Source organism: Acanthochromis polyacanthus, chromosome 15 (genome assembly GCF_021347895.1).
Source record: "Acanthochromis polyacanthus isolate Apoly-LR-REF ecotype Palm Island chromosome 15, KAUST_Apoly_ChrSc, whole genome shotgun sequence".
NCBI lineage: Eukaryota > Metazoa > Chordata > Actinopteri > Pomacentridae > Acanthochromis > Acanthochromis polyacanthus.
The window spans coordinates 9,426,403-9,443,797 of record NC_067127.1 but is presented as its reverse complement, the minus strand read 5'-3'; the positions used below and the strand labels follow the sequence as shown (position 1 = coordinate 9,443,797).

Genomic DNA, 17,395 nt, shown 5'->3' with positions numbered 1-17,395 from the left:
CCACCAAGTACTACTAATGATTTAAAGCCTTTAGTAGACCGGCCACATGCTGTGCTCCTATCTCCCTGTGCTTTTAATAACATCATCTTTCCTAAAATTGTCTCCCTAATCACACTTTTCTTCCTTTATCAGTATAATGGTATCAACTTGCGGAACGCTACGGAGCAGCAAGCTCGCCTCATCATCGGCCAGCAGTGTGACACCATCACCATTATGGCCCAGTACAACCCACACATGTACCAGCTGGGCAACCACTCGCGCTCCAGGTAAAGCAATGTTTGTTAGAGAATTGTTTGCCAGTGTGAGGTTAGTTTTTTCTCTCTGAATCCCTGGTGTGCTGCTTGGCTGTTTCCTGAATCAATTCTCCTAAATGTTAAAAAGTGACCGGTGCATTTTAAATGCTTTTTTGGCAGAGATCCCGGAGGATTTTCATTGACTTGCACTTTTCTGGCTAAATGTAAATGAAGGAGTCTCTGAAACAGCAGTTGGTCGGCCAGATGCTAAGTGGAAAAATGTAATTAACCGTGTATCTATTCATCTTTTCATATTTTCAGTTTGGAGGTGGAAGTCTGACTAATACTACTCTATGAAATATATAAAAATAATACATTTCTTTTTATATCTGCAGATATATTTCTAAAACTTCAGTTATCTTCTACTTCCTAGTAGTAAAATCTAATTGCCTCGTACTGCGTTAAAGCTTCACTGTTTCCCCACTGGAATTTATTGTTGTCATCTTCCACTCATTTCTCACACTAAGAACACACAGGAAGTGCCAAACAGTGTGACTCAGTCAGAAATACAATGAATGGACTTGGCCGGCAAACACTGTCCTCGATGTAAGAATGTTTTTGTCTGGATTTGAACTTTTTTAGTCCTTGTTTTGGTTCCGAGGATAAATTGCAAGACAAGACTTCAGATATAAAACACAAAATGTTGACTGTTTTCTGCAGCAGCTAAAGCAGCTCCTGTCATGCAATGCACAGATCTCCTGATTCTAATCTTAACCTCCTCAATGAATTTAGAATTTAGTTCAATCAAAAATGAAACTCTGGGGGGAAAAAACCCCCACTACTGAATCTCAACTCTTCCACTTGCTGCTTAGATTCTTTGGCTACCAGCTTTAAATCTGCTTTTCAGCTCATGGCAACAGACGTACTTAACATTGTAAATAAATCGCTGCTGTCTGGCACATTTCCTGAGAAGGTTTAAAGCCCCTACTCAAAAAGAATTATCTAGAGGCTTCCACCCTGCAAAGAAAAACATCACAACTGCCACTTTTTTGGCAAAATCACAGGTAGTTGCATAGTTATAAATCAATGAACTATCTTCTTACTGTCAAATCAGTATATTGATGGCTTTCAGTCAGGCACCTGAACCGGCTCTCATTGAGATGTTAATTTACATAACATACCGGTAAAGGCCAGATATCAGTCCTTATGTTTTGAACCTCATTGCATTCTTTGACACTGTTGTAGTTGATCTTTATTATTCAAGCTTTGTACACTTCCACATGGACAAATCATTCAAAACAATAAGATATCTCATCACAGGTTTCATCATCATAGGTTTTCCTTCAGTCAGCTCCTTACTTAATACTTAATTTCTTCCTTGGAGTCACAGAATTGACTTCAAAGCACCTCTGCTTGTCTATAAATCACTGAATGGGACAGAACCAGAATGCATCTCAGATATGCTCCAGCGATACACACCTGCTAGACGTCTCAGATCACTGGGGGGGAATTTGTTGGTAATATCTACTGTCGGAGCGAAACACAGCTCCTCAGTTGTGAAATCCTTTCCCTAATGACATCAAAGTCCTCCAACTGTAGACAATTTCAAATCTAGACTCATACCCAACTGTTTTTAGGTGTTTTTTTTTTTTTTAAAGAGATCTAATATACTCTTTGTTGACTGACTATATTGCTCATCTGTTGCACTCTTTCTTTATTTTAAACTAGTTTAATGCACTCTACCTTGTATTACGCTCAGATTTTTCTGTGATCTTTTATCTGCCCGTTCCTAACACACTTAACATTATCGACATGTGTGGATTTTGCCTTTCCTATAACGGACAGCTCCCTGTGTTACTTTCTAGCTAAACTATTATTGAAGAAACTATGAATAATTTACTCTCTTTGACGTGCTCAGGTGTCATTTGTGAAGTAGGTTATACACGCGCCTCGTGTCATTTCATCAATGGAGCCAAAACGGTCCTATTTTTCGCTGCAGCTCCCGTCTCGAGCCGGTCAGCGCTCAGTCCACTCCCCAGGGGAGCGGCGCCGCGACTCCCGACAACCACTCCACCATCGATACACTCAGCGAACAGGACGAGGGCACACTCACTCCATCCTCCAAGCAGACCACACCCACGACTAGCCCTCACAATTTCATCAGGTAAACACGATTAATGAAAGGATCAAAGTTCCTTCTAGGAATAATAAGACTTGTGTGGCATTATTACTTTCAGCTCTCTCTCCATCTCTGACTCTTGCTCCAGAATGCCGTCTGAGGGCAGCAGGAAGGTGGGGGAGCCGCGGCTGGTGATGGTACGCAGGCCTGGGGTGGAGGTAGGAGTCACGCTCTGTGGAGGAAACCTACGAGGCGTCTACATAGAGAGTCTGGATGAGGACAGTCCTGCTAGGGGCCCTGATGGACTTCTTGCTGGGGACCTCATCTTAGAGGTATGGACTCGTGTACCTCTTCTTACTTTTATGCATCGACACAAACAACCTCCTATCTTGGAAATTTACAATATATATGGAAAGACTTTAACATAATATGCAAACAATTCACAAATAACCGGCGTAATGCTTTTTTTTGAGTATTTCTCGAGTATGTAATGTATTTTTATTCAACCAGATCAGTCGCTGGAAAGATGGAGCGTTCAAAGTTGGAGTTTCAGTTAATTGACATGATGTTGTAAACGGTGATCTCAAAGTTAAATTCTGATTTGATGCTTGCAGTCCCTACGTTTTTAAAAGCTTTGTGCGCTGTTGTTACTTCAGACTCGAACGCTGCCAGAAGGTGCCGGCATTTCTTTCTTCCTGCCTGTCATTGTTTTTCATTGATCTCCTCATCGTCTGCGTTCTCTCTCACTCCACCTCGGTAATTTATCCAGAGCGCCGCAAACTCATAATAGACAATTCTTGGCATGCTCCCACTTTAGCTCTCCGCCACGAAGAGCCTGCTATCCGAATTGCCATGCAGCTTTGTCATGAGGCTGCACAGCTTCTGTCTGCCCTTCAATCTCCCGTCTTGTTTGTTTTCTCCCCTCATACATGGCACAAATCAATACCGCGACACTTTAATACGGCTGAAAGCTTGGAGGAAATGTAGCTGTTTACCAGTGGACCCTTCACAGACAGAGAGAATTATTTCACAAATGAGTGTAAACACAGATTTCAAATTTCTCTCCTCCTCACCCCGAGTTTGTCTCATTTTCTCTGATGTGAACTTCACCTGCTTCCTGGTGTTAGTTTTTATTCTCACCTCCTCTTTTCTTTCAGTACAACTCGGTGAATATGAAGAATAAGACGGCAGAAGAGGTGTATGTCGAGATGCTGAAGCCTGCAGAGACGGTGACGTTGAAGGTGCAACATCGACCGGATGACTTCAGCATGGTCAAAGATGTTCCAGGAGATGGCTTTTATATTAGGTATGTGCATAAAAACACCTTTTACACTAATAGATCATTGTTGCAATTAAGTAATCTAGCTCTATAAAAGGACCACACTATTTTTTTTTTTTCCCCAAGCAGCCTCATCTCTCTCGATCCTGCTATATATAGACCCATCACAAGAGAGCCCCTTTAGACAAGCTGGACTCTTTCTCATCTAACCAATTATGTCCCAGATCCAGTGTGTGACTGCAGTGATGCTCATCACACCACATATTTAGGTTATCTAATCTCTCCACTCATTACACACCAGATACAACACCTCATCCATTTTAGTTGTCAGGTCATTACAAATACGCCGTAGATGAATGGAAAATTAAGCTCTAAAATAGTCACGTTTTATTGTCGGGAGTCTGTCGGGGCGTGTTGCCGCAGCTGCCGCAGTCACTTGTCATATAGGCAAGTGGGCTTGTGATGTCATCTGCAGTAAATACACTCAGCTTGCCTGACTGTCACAGATAGGCTGCTCGGTAATGACTTACGAGGCTCCAAAAGGAGGCGAGCGAGGCCTACACTGCCGACAGATAAACTCTCTACACTTCCTTTCTGACTCTTCCTCTATCTCGCTGATTCTTTATCTTGTTCTCTTCACATCTACCCCATCTGATACCTCACCTCCTCTTTTACTTTACCAACTTCGCGCTCCTTCATTCCGCTCCACTCTTCATAACTGCCCATCTATCTTTGTCTCTCCCTCCCACCAGAGCACTTTACGACCGGGTGGGGGAGGCCGAGGGGGACCTCAGTTTTAAGAAGGATGACATCCTGTACGTGGATGAGTCTTTACCAAAGGGCAGCTTTGGGACCTGGATGGCCTGGCAGCTAGATGAGAACGCACAGCAGATCCAGAGGGGGCAGATCCCCAGCAAGTACATGTGGGTGGAGAATGCAATGCACGCTTATACTCATGTTTTTTGTTTTTTTTTGACCTAGTGGAGACTTTGTAACAGCTGTGATAACAGTCTATGCAACACTACTACAATGCAGGAACCATATTGTGAAGCCACTTCTGTTCAGTTCCATGTGGACTGTCCTGGTTTAGTTGCAGTGTGATCGCCTCACTGTCGCTCTGAAGACGTGCACTTTGATTTTTATTCTGGGCTTGAAAATGGGGTAGACAGTAACACTAAATTGTAAACAATATCAAATTCAATCATTTTTGTAATTTTTTCCCTTAAGTAGAGTTTGAATTCAGTTAAGGTTTTATTTACTAAGCTCATTCAACCTTGCCTCACAGAAATATGTGCTGAACCTAAACCTTTGTGCTAAATTTAGTGCAACAGATTGTCTCTGTACATCCGAAAAGCAATCTTCATCTCGTTCCATCACGACAACTGGCTTTACCTTCTCTGACATGGTTGAATTGTAGTGAAATAGTTCTGAGAACCCATAACTGAACCTTATTACACATTAGCGTTTTTTTTTTATTCGAAAACTCTGAGCTAGAATTTAACATTTGTGCTTGTGTATACGTGTGCATTTGATGCAGGATGGACCAAGAGTTTTACCGCAGACACAGTGTGACAGAAATGAAGGAAGATTCCAGTAAGACTCTGTCTGCGGCAGCACGCAGATCCTTTTTCAGAAGGAAACAGAAACACAAGCGCAGCAGCTCCAAAGACAGCAAAGAAATGGTGGCTCTGGACACTATCAGCACAGATTCCATCCCCTTCTTTGACGGTGAGAAAAAAAAAGGTGTAGATGTTCTGGATAAAAACAACAGAAAGCATCAGAATGGCACCATGACCACTGATCCGTGTGTTCTTGTTTTTCTTGTCAGACTGTGTGAGCCTGGCATACCAGCGGGTCCAGAAGGTGGAGTGCACCTCTCCCCGACCGGTGCTCATCCTCGGGCCTCTCACTGACCCCGTCAAGGAGATGCTGGTGAAAGAATCTCCTGGGAAGTTCTGCAGATGTGTTCTGGGTGAGTTCATGACCTTCATGAAGCACATGTTGTGTCCCGCACCTCTATGAAAAATGCATTCCTTTGTTTGGCTATTGTTAGAAGAATTACACTTATATTAGAATGATCATACTTATGAGGTTATCATTGAGTGACTATGAAGAAATAAGGACTACCATCAGCATTCTAAGTTGTGACCATGCATGTGTACAAATAATAATGAAATCTGCATGTCTAACATTTTTCAAAGTGCCCCCAGTACTGAAAAAAAGGCTGTTCATGCTAAAGATGTTTTAAATTTTTGAATTCCATACTTGTCTCTGTCTACTCCGTCTAAACACAACCTGCAGTTCAGCCCAGTTCAGACGCTTTGTCACGTGACTGTTAGTGGCAGCTCAGTCATTGGTCGTGCCGCAGAGCACGGTCTTCTTTGTTAATAGTTTTAACATATCTCGTTTTGAGCAGAAGGTTTATTTTTGGCTGTCTTTTAAATCAGACATGTAGAATAAAGTGACTTTTATGACATATCATAATTTTAAACTTGTATTTGAGTGGCTTTCCTGACAGAACATCATGTCACAGATGAGTAGTTCAAGAACCCTGGAGCAGTTAAAACCCAGTGTTTTTTGTTTGTATGTTTAGGTTTAACGTTAGTTTCTGGTTTTGGTAAATGTTGTAAGTTTAGATCGTTATTCTTCAAGACGACGTACTTTTCAAAAACACCAACAGATTTGCTTCTGAGGAGGCATCAATCAAAAACATCACTTTACGGGTCAATATATAATTGAGGAACTTTTGAAGTCCATGGGATATATCTTGAATACATTTTTAGTAAGAATAAAAAAAATGTATGTTTTTTATGCTCATTTTGATCATGTCTTTACAAATTCCATAATTGTTTATTATGGAAACAATCACTTATTAATAAAAAAATGACTGGATATCACTAAAATGTCAACTAACTAACTGTCCGAATTTAATAACAACCGCCTTCTAATTAGCTAAACAATAATAAAATGAGCTTATTCAAAAAATTGTTTTGGTTGTGTGAATTTTATTAAGTTGAGTTAATCATGACAGATATTTCTTTTTTGGCAATATATCAGATTTTATATGGAAAATAACAAATTGTATCTGTGTCCAAGAAGTTATTTTCAACTAAGTTACCCATTACAAAAACACCTCAAGGAAGTGTGTTAATTCCAGATCACATGACCTGCTCCACATGATGTCATTTCCTCCTGAAGAAAAGACTGGAAAGACTCCAAGGCTTTCTGAGTTATTTAATATAAAATAGTGTTTGAGTCAAGTGTTGATTTATGGCATGTCAACAGGTTTACCACAATATCTTTATTAATACTTTTCAATTGTGTATATATACATTTTTAGAAGAATCTTTCTGTAAAAATGCCATGTAGTGTTTGGTTATAGGCGGCCATGTTGATTTTAGGCCTGAAAAGAGCAAGAATATACCTGTCAACTATGTTACAAAAGGTCCTGCAATCATATACTGACCCATACTTGAAGAGTTTCTGGTATCATACCTAAAGTTGGAAAAGCATAAGCGTAGTTAACACTCTACATGGCAGCAAACATAAATGTTTCACAGAATTATTCACAATGAATTAATGGATTACCATGAACTAAATTCTTGAAGCTCACATTGGACCAAAATACATTCTCAGAAACAATACACCCTCTGAAATCTCGCCGGTTACATTTGTTCCACAGCCAGTTTTCTTCACCCTTGCGCTCTTTCTGTCATGCCTACAGAGGTGATGAAGGCATCCCAGCAAGCCATCGAGCGAGGCGTCAAAGACTGCCTCTTCATCGATTACAAGCGCAGGAGTGGACATTTTGATGTGACCACTGTTGCTTCTATCAAGGAAATAACAGATAAGGTATTAGTCAGCGCTTTTGCTTTTTCCATCAGATTTTATCAGGAAGGATGAAGTGGCTTCTGTCGGTCTTTAATCTCCACATTTGCTCAAGATAAGCTATCACTGTTGCAGCCCTTCAGTCTCAGATATTGATGAATAAAAAGCAAGATTGCTGCTTGTAAAATCAAATGTTAATTGTTGTGAAATGGTTTGATATAGCTGTTACAGTTATGTAAGAAATTTTGTTCTGAAAGTCTTCTTGTTTTTTTTTTTTTTGGATGCAGGGCTGTCACTGTTTGCTCGACATCGCCCCGCACGCCATCGAAAGGCTCCACAGCGTTCACATTTATCCAATTGTAGTGTTCATCCGCTACAAAAATGCCAAGCAGATCAAGTAAGTCGCAGCTCGTTTCATAACACAAATTAGAGCAGAATAATGATGATGATGATGATGGGGATGTCCTCGCCCTGTATGTGTGTCTGTTTGTGGCTGATGAATGGACAGAGGAGGGTAGACTTCTCACTCCATCCCAACGTAAACCCTTTGGCGCGTCTGTCAAAGCAACACAGGCACTTGCGTAATCCCTAACAGCTGGTGAAACATGCCTGTTTTTCCTTCCCTTTTTTAAAAATAAGTCTCACTGCTGTGTCCCTCTTCAGTCGGTATCTGTAGATGTTTGCTAGGACTCTTCACACATTACTGTCACATACTGAATTTTAATAGTATTTAATATACATAGTTTATCTTCTTCGGATCCTGATCTGATTTTTTGACTGATGTTCAGAAAAGATTTGTCTCAAGTCCCTCACTGCAAAAACCAAATCTGAGCAGATGCATTATTCACTTTTTTTTTTAAAGAATGAATGACTAAAAGCTAAACTGGATAGAGTCAAATTAAAACAAAGATAAATGGACACACACATCATGCGCTCTAATCTGAATACCTGTCTCCTTTTTCCACAGGGAGCAGAAAGATCCAGTTTATCTGCGGGACAAAGTATCTCAAAAACATTCCAAGGAGCAATTTGAAAGTGCACAGAAGATAGAGCAAGAGTACAGCAAATTCTTCACAGGTTTGTACTCAATCAAATCGTCAAAAAACATGTACTGCAGATAATATGCACATTTCATGTTTACGGCTCAAAAATACAACTTTCTTTGCACTGTGATAAATGTTCTCTTTCATCGAGTCACCTTTTCTTTCCAGGTATTGTCCAAGGCGGCACCCTCCCGTACATTTGCACTCAGATCATAACTATAGTTGATCAAGAACAAAGTAAAGTCCTGTGGACTCCACTCGGCTGCCCCTAGAGGAGACGGGCTGCCACTACAGCAAGCTGCAGCTCTCATCTCCATTCCCCAAACACTAATTAACCCTTTCACGCTATACCAATAGGTACACTACAGTGAGCTAGTTGTGTAAATTATTGATATTTTTTTATTTTTGTCTTTGTTATGATTTCTAATCAGAGCCTCCTTTTTTATTTCCGATGTCCTCCGGAGCAGGTTAGTAGCACTGGATATTGACGTTCAAGTTCATTGAGTCTTCCCCAAGGGTTTCTGGTGGTGTGTTCGTAATGCTGCATTGTAAGCGTCCGTTTACAGTCAAAAGACAAGTCTAATTATTGGTGTTCAATATTTGCTTGAATGCGTGTCCCTCCTCCTATGTACACAAACCTCAACACTAATGAAGTTCAGACACCCCTGACCCGGCCGTGTACCAAATGACATTTGTGGTTTTCCTACAATTATGCACCCATTTGATGATGACTGACAACTAATTGTGTTTTTTTTGTGTGTGTATGTGTGTGTGTGTGTGTGAGAGAGAGAGAGAGTGAGAAAACAACATTGAGACTGTTGTTCACAATTGTAATGACAATTTCAACTGAGCTGAATCATAGTTGTTAGCGTGGATCGGATGCTATAGAAATGGAATGCCGGGATCAGACATCACATTCCTCGTGGTGTTTCATCACAAAAGCGTCACACCTCTTGAAGTATGTAGCTGCGGTTTTTACTGAACCCGACTGCCAGCAGCGTCGGCCGTGAAAAGTCAAAACACATTGATGTTTGCTCTATGCATTATGTTTCTGTAGTAGCTGGGCGTGTGGACACTTCATGGGCCTTTCGGAAGTGCCTTCGGAGAAGAAGCCTGATCTGAAACCAGTCCTTGATCGCTTAGCTGGGAGGAATTTTGAAGGTTTTTCTTCCAGATCCGATTTATCGTTTCACCCACCGTGGAATAGATGATTTAGGGGCCGATTTGAGACCAGCACAGAGTAGAGCGCATGACAATGGTGAAGTTGGAAGGGTAGGCCGAAGTGGCGGCCAACGGGTTAACTCCTCAGAATGCACTCCAGGGCTAGACAGACCACTGTGTAACTATCATTCTATCTCTTTAACATATATTTAACAACAATATAGAATATACCATATACAGTATGCAGTTACATCAGAAAAAAAACAAATATATATATATATATATAAATATATATTACATGTATTTTCACTAGGTCATATACCTAGGAACGTCTGACGGTCAAGTCATGTCATAGCAGGTATTAGCATGTTTTTTTTTTTTTTTAAAAGACTTTATTTTTGTTTGTTTTTTTCGTGGTTGGTTGTCAGTCACTTATCGATGTACTCGTTAAAAGAGACACTATGAAGCAAAGTTTGCAGGGTAATATCTTAAAGGATTTTCCTCTGATCCATTTAAATGTTAGTGACTTTTCATTGTTATTTAAGTGTATTTTTTATTCAGGAGGCAAAAAATATTCACAAAAATATTCTGCCCTTCCTCGAAAAACCATATCCTGTATCTAATTGTGCCAAAACCCACTAAGGCAACTTTATCCTTTTTTATTTCTGTTTTGCACTTGTTTATCTGTGAACCTTAAACACATTAACTGTTCCTAGGTTTCCAGCAGACTCTGAATAGGTACTATAATTTCTACTGTAACTAATTCACATTTTTTTTTATGCATCACATCAGTTCCTTACATTTCATTGATGGCCTTTTATTCTTAATTAGAAAAAAAAATCACTTCTTATTTGAATTATTGAAAAAAGGGATCTATTCTTGCACAGTTTTTCAAATGAAAATTGGTCCACAAGTTTGACTATTGGGCTAAAAGAGTAAATAGAAGCAACCTGTAATGTTACTATTTTTCTGCGTATAGATAGATTATGTTAGAGAGCGGGATGCAACGAGAAACGGTTGTGTCTTTAGAGAAAGTCTTTAAAGAGTCTAGATGCCAGGTACTGATTGAACTTTTCTTTTATTAAAAAGAATGTGATTTGTATGTTGAGACATTAACATGAGAATAAAAGTCATTTTCTGTATCACAACATGGGCTCATGGAGTCTGCATTTTTGTCTTTTTCCCTACAGGGCTAGTAATGAAGAATATAATGCTTGAATTTGCAGCTTTCTTTACTCACGGCACTCTTTTTGGTAACTGTTTTTTCTAAGGCAGCGCCCCAGAGCATGTGTGTAATGAGCTGATTTTCAAAACGCTCTGTCTTCCTCTTATTCAGGTTATGTTCTAAAGAAGAGGATACATCCAGAGCTGTGAGTAAATGTTCAATTAATGTCTTCTTAAATGTGACAGTGTCCTTCAAAAGAGCTTTAAGGACACGAGGGAATCCATTTTAAGAAAAGCAGCGGCTAATGAAAAAAGTGGCAGATGAAATGGTCATCAGCTGCAGAGATGAGATAAAGCTGTGTGACAATATCTGCCTCCATCTCAGAAAGAGAACGAGCGATAAAGACGTAGCCTTGCTTCAGCGTTTGAAAAAGCAGCTGCCCTTAAACACACTGTGGCTGTTTGTTCTGCAGCGGCACTAAATCATGCATCAAACTGTGATGTCCTTGCATGAGAACACCGACTTCATCATGACCTATAAGCTACTTTCTAATCAAGAAACTGGATTTTGTTAATTATGTTATGAAATATATGGCAGGCATGAGGCACTAAGTAACTACTTAATCAAGTAATCATTCTGAGCTTCTGAGCCAAAATCTATTTTTTTGGAAAGAGGCCTGCCAGGAAAATTAACTATAACCATTTAGAGTTTTATATATAAGCTTAAGAATAACAAGAATGTATCAAATTTTGTACAACTTGTAGAAATATTCTTTATTTAGTAATCTCAGATTTTCCTGGAAATTTTCTATCATAATAGGTCAATATTTATAAAGATTTTTTTTTTAAATTTTGCTTGTAATCAAGCAATCAATGTCAAGTAATCTCTGAGATAATTTTATATGTCTATTAAATTGCCTGTCAACTTACTTTCATCATGTTTTATGCACTTTGATACTTGAGGTTATGTCTGAATGACTATCTTAGGAACTGTCATAGTCAGAATTTTTATTTTATTTGTCATGATTCAGAATCTACAATATTGGGGAAGTGAAAAAACAATATCTGATTAAAATTGCTATGTAAGTGTAGATCATTTACAGACTTAGCTAAACATGCTAAGCTTAAATAAACCGGCCAAACTTAGCTAAAGCTACAGTACAATGTGTGATTAACACAGGCTAAACTTAGCATTATGCTAACCTTAGCTAAAGCAATAGAAATCAGTGGAGTACACACAGCTGAAATTTAGCTTAAGAGGCTAAATTTGGATAAATCTCCCAAAAAAATGGAATCATGAACCTGCAAAATGAAAACCAACAACTCTGTTTCTGTCCAAAAGGTTGTTTCACTTAAACAAAACACAAACTACAGATTCTAAATGTCAAATTAACTGATTATTTTACAAGTTACTATATATTTTAAATGTGGGGTGAAATATGGAAAAAAAATGAAGCCATCATGTAAAGTATTTTCTTAGAGCACACAACAAAACATTAATGATGCAGAAATCAGTTGGTGATGTTATCTGAAGCATATGTAGCTGTATGTCACAATAATATAAAACAAAACACAGACCGATTTTCATTATAAAATATTTTTAAAAGTGACTTTTGTTTAACTGATTGAGCAGCTTTGACAAGTTGTACCACAAAAACAAAAATGCTGGTAGACACTTTTGTAGGTGCAATCCAGCAGAATTACAGAGTTTCAAAATGGTTCTCCAAATATAACAATACTTTCAAAAATAGACCCCAAAAGAGTTTCAAGCAAATCAGAGATGATTTGAGATGGAATAATGCACATTTATTGTTTATCAGGGGTACAAACCACACAAGTAAAGCTGCTGCTCATTGTGTCTGCAGTCATTTTCTATGCATTCTTTATTGTTTGCATATCCTGTTGTGAAACAAAATTCTCCTGTTTATGTAGTTTCCCTGATCTCAGTGCTCGAACAGCAACAGAGTTCCTTCATGTTCCATTTTAATTTTCCATTTCTTTACATTTCCTATCATTTAATCCATATATACATACAAATATACTCATATATATGTGGATGTGTGTATATGTGTGTATTTATATATGTACATTTACAAATATACAGGGATCCATATAGGGATTAAAGGATAGAAATGATTCCATGAAGTGAGATAAATATAGACCCGAGCTTAGGAACATGATAAATAAACTGTATATGGGGTCTGCACTCCAGGAAAAATGTGCATCTCTGCAGCATCCAGTGAGACTTATTTTTCATGCAATTGGACGGCCTGTAGCTACACCAGATCTAGCTGGTTGATTGGATGCCTTTAGCTCGCGGTTGTTCCCTCCGAGCTCCGCATCCGAGGTCACATGGTCCTCTAGCCAATAATGTCACAGTGGATGACCACCCTCCAGCTGCCTGCCATGTTCACTGGGGCAAGAGAGCACCCAGTCCTCCAAAACATCCACCATGTCTAATGCCTCCGACTGCCTGCAGCTCGGGCCTTGTGGTTGTACAGTGGAGAGAAAATTCATTGTTTGGAAAAAGCCACTGTGATGCTCTCCAGAAAGTTTTGCTCAAATTACACACTGATTCTGATATGCCGTTATATTCAGGTCCTCCTATGCCATGCCCCAATTCTTCATGTCCTCCAAGTCCCCTCTCGCCTGTTTTAGAAATGAGTAGGGTCTCCAGCCCTCCTGCTGGGGTGTCTGTTTCAAGACAGCTGCTGACAGCTCAACTGAACTTGAGAAGTCTCAAGTCTGACAGTGAGGGATCTTTGTAGTCCGCACCAGCAAGCCGTGGCCTTTCCCGGCTCGTGTCAGATCTCGTTGTTGAGGCGGCGGCGTGCACATTCCTCCTCTTTCCCATCTTTGGCTCATTTGCCTCCTTCTGGCTGTCCAGTACGTCGACTCCAGCATCTCCACATGTCCTCTGGGGTCACCACCTGACTGCGGCGCTCATGTTAATCTCCTCATCTGTCAGTGTTGAAACCCTTGTGGTCAAAGTTCTGCCACCCACCCGGGCACCGCTCATCACCCAACAGCTGGACTTTCATGTGGGACATCAATTCAAGTCCCCTCCAACAATAAAGATTCATTATGCTGCATAATGCATGTAGCATGTGGTGCTGATGCTCTCACTTTCTGTGACCTATATGGGGACTTATTGTTGCAGAATACAGCGTGCATGCTAGTATGACAGACTTTTCAGTGTTTTTTAAATAACTTTCCAAAGAAAAACAAGCTGAATTTTACACATCAAACAAACATTACTAAGATTAATAAAACTCTTCATCATGAGGCAGTTATTGTTCATTTTCACAGCTATCACCTCATTTCTAGTGAGAACTCTCCTTATTTTATCAAGATATTGTTATATTTTAAAAATCCAGTACTCCCTGATGGCAGATCGTCCCTTTAGGCTCCTGAAAAAGCAACATCCTTTGCCTTTGATGTGACAGTTCACGGTTTTACCAGCAGGAGGACAACTCCCGACCTGCTGCTCAAGGCCCATCTTGAGAGTTATCTGGCTGCCTGCACAGTCGCAGGTCGGATGCTCTTTGTTGGAACCACAAGGCATAAATCAAGCTTTATAAAATTTACCATAACAGAGGTGTGCTACAAAGCTGAAACCTTTTCTTTTCCTGTCTGATTTTGCTGCATGGGCAATCTGATGCAGAAGATGTGATAAAATTATGGAGCAAAAACACCCAAAAAAGCTCAGTGCCTTGGAGTTCTTGCTCTATAAGTCAAACTCAATACACTAACCAATGGTGGATGGCGATGTTGGCTGGCGCTGCGTCTGTTTTATGAAGTCAAAATGCTTGCATAGACGGTCATAATTCTGAAGTGCTATAATTTACAGATTGCCTTGTCTTCAGTGTTTTACAGCTCTGCCGCTCCCCCCTTTCCACCTCTTAGGTTAAAAGACTAACAGCAGCTATTTTTGGACAAGCACTAATATTTCCCACATGATAAATTACCATCTCAGAACTTGTATGACATGCTTTCCTCACGGTCCGCTGAGGCACGTTTACTTTTCAAATGATCTGTGCTTGAGGTTAAATGTCATGATTCCACATTTCATTGGACATTTATTGTCCAAAAAGAAAGAAATGACTCAAGGCAACACCTCCTTAACCTCTGCTAATCTCACACAGAGTGCAGAGGGAAGCTTTAATTGCATTGTCACTTAGCCTAATTGACACATTAAGACTTAGGGGGGCAGATTAATGAGAATTTATCACAAACAACCTCGAAGGAGCTTTGTGACACAGGTGGCTGTGTGCACCTGGTGGCTCATGAGGGTCAGCGGTTATTCGGGGCCCCAGGGCCAGCTGTTTCCCCCCCATATCCTTTAGCTGGGGCTGTGCAATGCAGCCATGAAGCACTGCTAGTCATGCCTCACCCTCATCACCAATCCACACCTGTTTTGGAGCTAAAAGTGTAAAGCATATTTTATTAATTGACAAGGAAGGACATTCATTTCCCTCTCCGTGTGTATGTGTGTGTGTGTGTGTGTGTGTGTGTGTGTGTGTGTGTGTGTGCATGGGGGCCTCTTTGTCAAGTTCATTTTCCAAAATGAAAACAGGGAGGCCCATCATCCATGGATGAAAAGCCACAGACTCAGTAATTGGAAAGGAGGGGGGAAGCACTATCCTTAATGAAAATTCAGGACAATAATATCCCTACAGGGACAGAGTTGTCGTTTTATATCCACTCCAAGATTCCTGTGGGGAGGGCTCATCATCATCCGCCGTGATGCGCATATAGAGAACCACAATCTTTGATCGATAGAGTCCCCGCTTTTTCAAAAAAAAAAAAGAGAAAAAATTGCGACGTGCGTCATTGGCGTGCAATAAAGACGCAAAGGCGCAAAATTGTTAGCCAACCTCCTTTAAAAAAAAAAAAAAATACACCCAAGCAAGCAAGGAAGGAAACGGGCAAGCAAGCGGGGACCAGTCGGCACTTGGAATAAACATCGTCGCCGTGTTACTGCCCTCTGTCCATCTTTATTATTAGCGCTTCGCTCCGCCCTCCTACCTGTAAATCTCCCCGCTCTCCTCTGGAGCGGATCTGACAGGCGCTCTCAGCTGGCCGCTCCGTGCCAGGGCTGCAGGGGACCGAATGGAGACAGCGACATCCACCCGAGCGCCACAGCTTTCCCTTTACGCAGAACCGACAACGCCAAACGCCCGCAAGAATATGTAGTGAGCGGCGCCGCAGCGACAGCTCGACAACTGTAGAATTCAAGCATATACCCGTGTTGTTGTTGGGGCTTTATTTTTCCCCCCCTTTTTCTCGCTTTGTTGCAAATAGTCGATTGGAAGAAATCGATTCTCCGCCTGCTAATCGACAGGATCCCTGAATGGAAGACGGCTAGAGAGAGGGGTCGCCTCGCGGAAGACAGGCTGCAACAATCTTTCCTCTCTCTAGCTTCTTTTTGTTGTGTTTTTTTCTCTTTTTTTAGGCTTCCAGTGTCGTTGTGTTTACATTCGCCGAAATCTCACTGGCAGCCTTCGACGGCTGCACACGACGCCGTCTCTACCATGGCATATGGCGAGAAAGAGCCAGAGAAGCCCCAGAGAACGAGAAGCGCCTAAAGATTCGTCATTCTTGCGGATTTAAATGCCTCTCTCCAAGGGCCACCGACCCGCTATTTCGGTCAGGTTCGCGTGTGCGCTGTCTCACGCTGTCAAACAATTCATAGCCTTCTGAAAAAAACAAACAAACAAACAAAAAAACCCCGACAGACCCTGAACATTAATCTACAACAGAAACAAAAAGAAAAGACGGGGGATTTTTGTTATTATTATTATTATTATTATTATTATTTTATTTTTCTGTGTGTGTTTTTTCCCAAGCAATATGGCTGGTGAGTGGGGCTGGGGACGCTGGCACAGGCTCTCCAAGGCTCCTAAATGCTAGCTGAGGCAGATGGCACGGTTCCCCATGGAAGCGACAGCTCTATGAGGACAAGCAATATCAATAATAATATAAATCCGGACTCTTCAATCGTAATATCCAAGATGGAAGACGTTGTCATCCCGTTCTCGTCCGACGTGCCATGCGACAATAATGGACAGCGCATGTGGTGGGCATTCCTCGCCTCCTCCATGGTGACGTTTTTTGGGGGTCTCTTCATCATCCTGCTATGGAGAACCCTCAAATATATGTGGACTGTTTGCTGCCACTGCAACATTAAAAACAAGGTATGACTGCTCGTCTTTAGATGCCTTCATGTATAATCACTGATGCTGCAGATATTCCTGTATTTTCATTTGTTTTATTACTGTGACACTGGCCTGACTGTGGCCTTCATGGTGCCACTGAGGTGAATATGTGGTATCTGTATCCACTAAAAGAAAGATCAGCCACACATTGCAGTGCCAGTGCAACGAATGCATCATGATTGTTATTGTCCTTTGGCTGTTTACTACCTCCCACTCTTGAATGAAGGGGGTGATGCTGCATGACAGATATGGGTGGGATGTGAGGAGAGCGGCTCCTTCATTTTTTGTCAGCATGCACTGAATAGCTGCTAACTTTCTCGGAAGGAAGTGAATATTTCACATGCACTGGC

At 40.8% G+C, this 17,395-nt stretch overlaps 2 protein-coding genes across 33 annotated transcripts in view; both read left to right on the top strand.

Annotated features, from left to right (window-relative positions):
• The window catches only part of dlg5a (discs, large homolog 5a (Drosophila)), a 40,984-nt gene extending 30,173 nt beyond the window's left edge, over nt 1-10,811 (top strand). For 4 of the 6 annotated variants that reach the window (XM_022201848.2, XM_022201851.2, XM_022201853.2 and 1 more), the window contains 11 exons: nt 133-266; nt 2,233-2,397; nt 2,471-2,684; nt 3,510-3,658; nt 4,384-4,554; nt 5,169-5,359; nt 5,460-5,603; nt 7,356-7,483; nt 7,747-7,856; nt 8,427-8,536; nt 8,671-10,811. In XM_022201848.2, coding sequence (XP_022057540.1) covers nt 133-266; nt 2,233-2,397; nt 2,471-2,684; nt 3,510-3,658; nt 4,384-4,554; nt 5,169-5,359; nt 5,460-5,603; nt 7,356-7,483; nt 7,747-7,856; nt 8,427-8,536; nt 8,671-8,774 — 1,620 coding nt within the window. In that variant the 3' untranslated portion in view covers nt 8,775-10,811. The remainder of the gene's footprint in view (nt 1-132; nt 267-2,232; nt 2,398-2,470; nt 2,685-3,509; nt 3,659-4,383; nt 4,555-5,168; nt 5,360-5,459; nt 5,604-7,355; nt 7,484-7,746; nt 7,857-8,426; nt 8,537-8,670) is intronic. The other 2 variants (XM_022201854.2, XM_022201850.2) reach the window with 1 other exon arrangement.
• Nucleotides 10,812-15,735: 4,924 nt separating this feature from the next.
• The window catches only part of kcnma1a (potassium large conductance calcium-activated channel, subfamily M, alpha member 1a), a 167,676-nt gene continuing 166,016 nt past the window's right edge, over nt 15,736-17,395 (top strand). For all 27 annotated transcript variants that reach the window (XM_051960397.1, XM_051960385.1, XM_051960396.1 and 24 more), the window contains exon 1: nt 15,736-17,024. In XM_051960397.1, the coding sequence (XP_051816357.1) occupies nt 16,734-17,024 (291 nt within the window). In that variant the 5' untranslated portion in view covers nt 15,736-16,733. The remainder of the gene's footprint in view (nt 17,025-17,395) is intronic.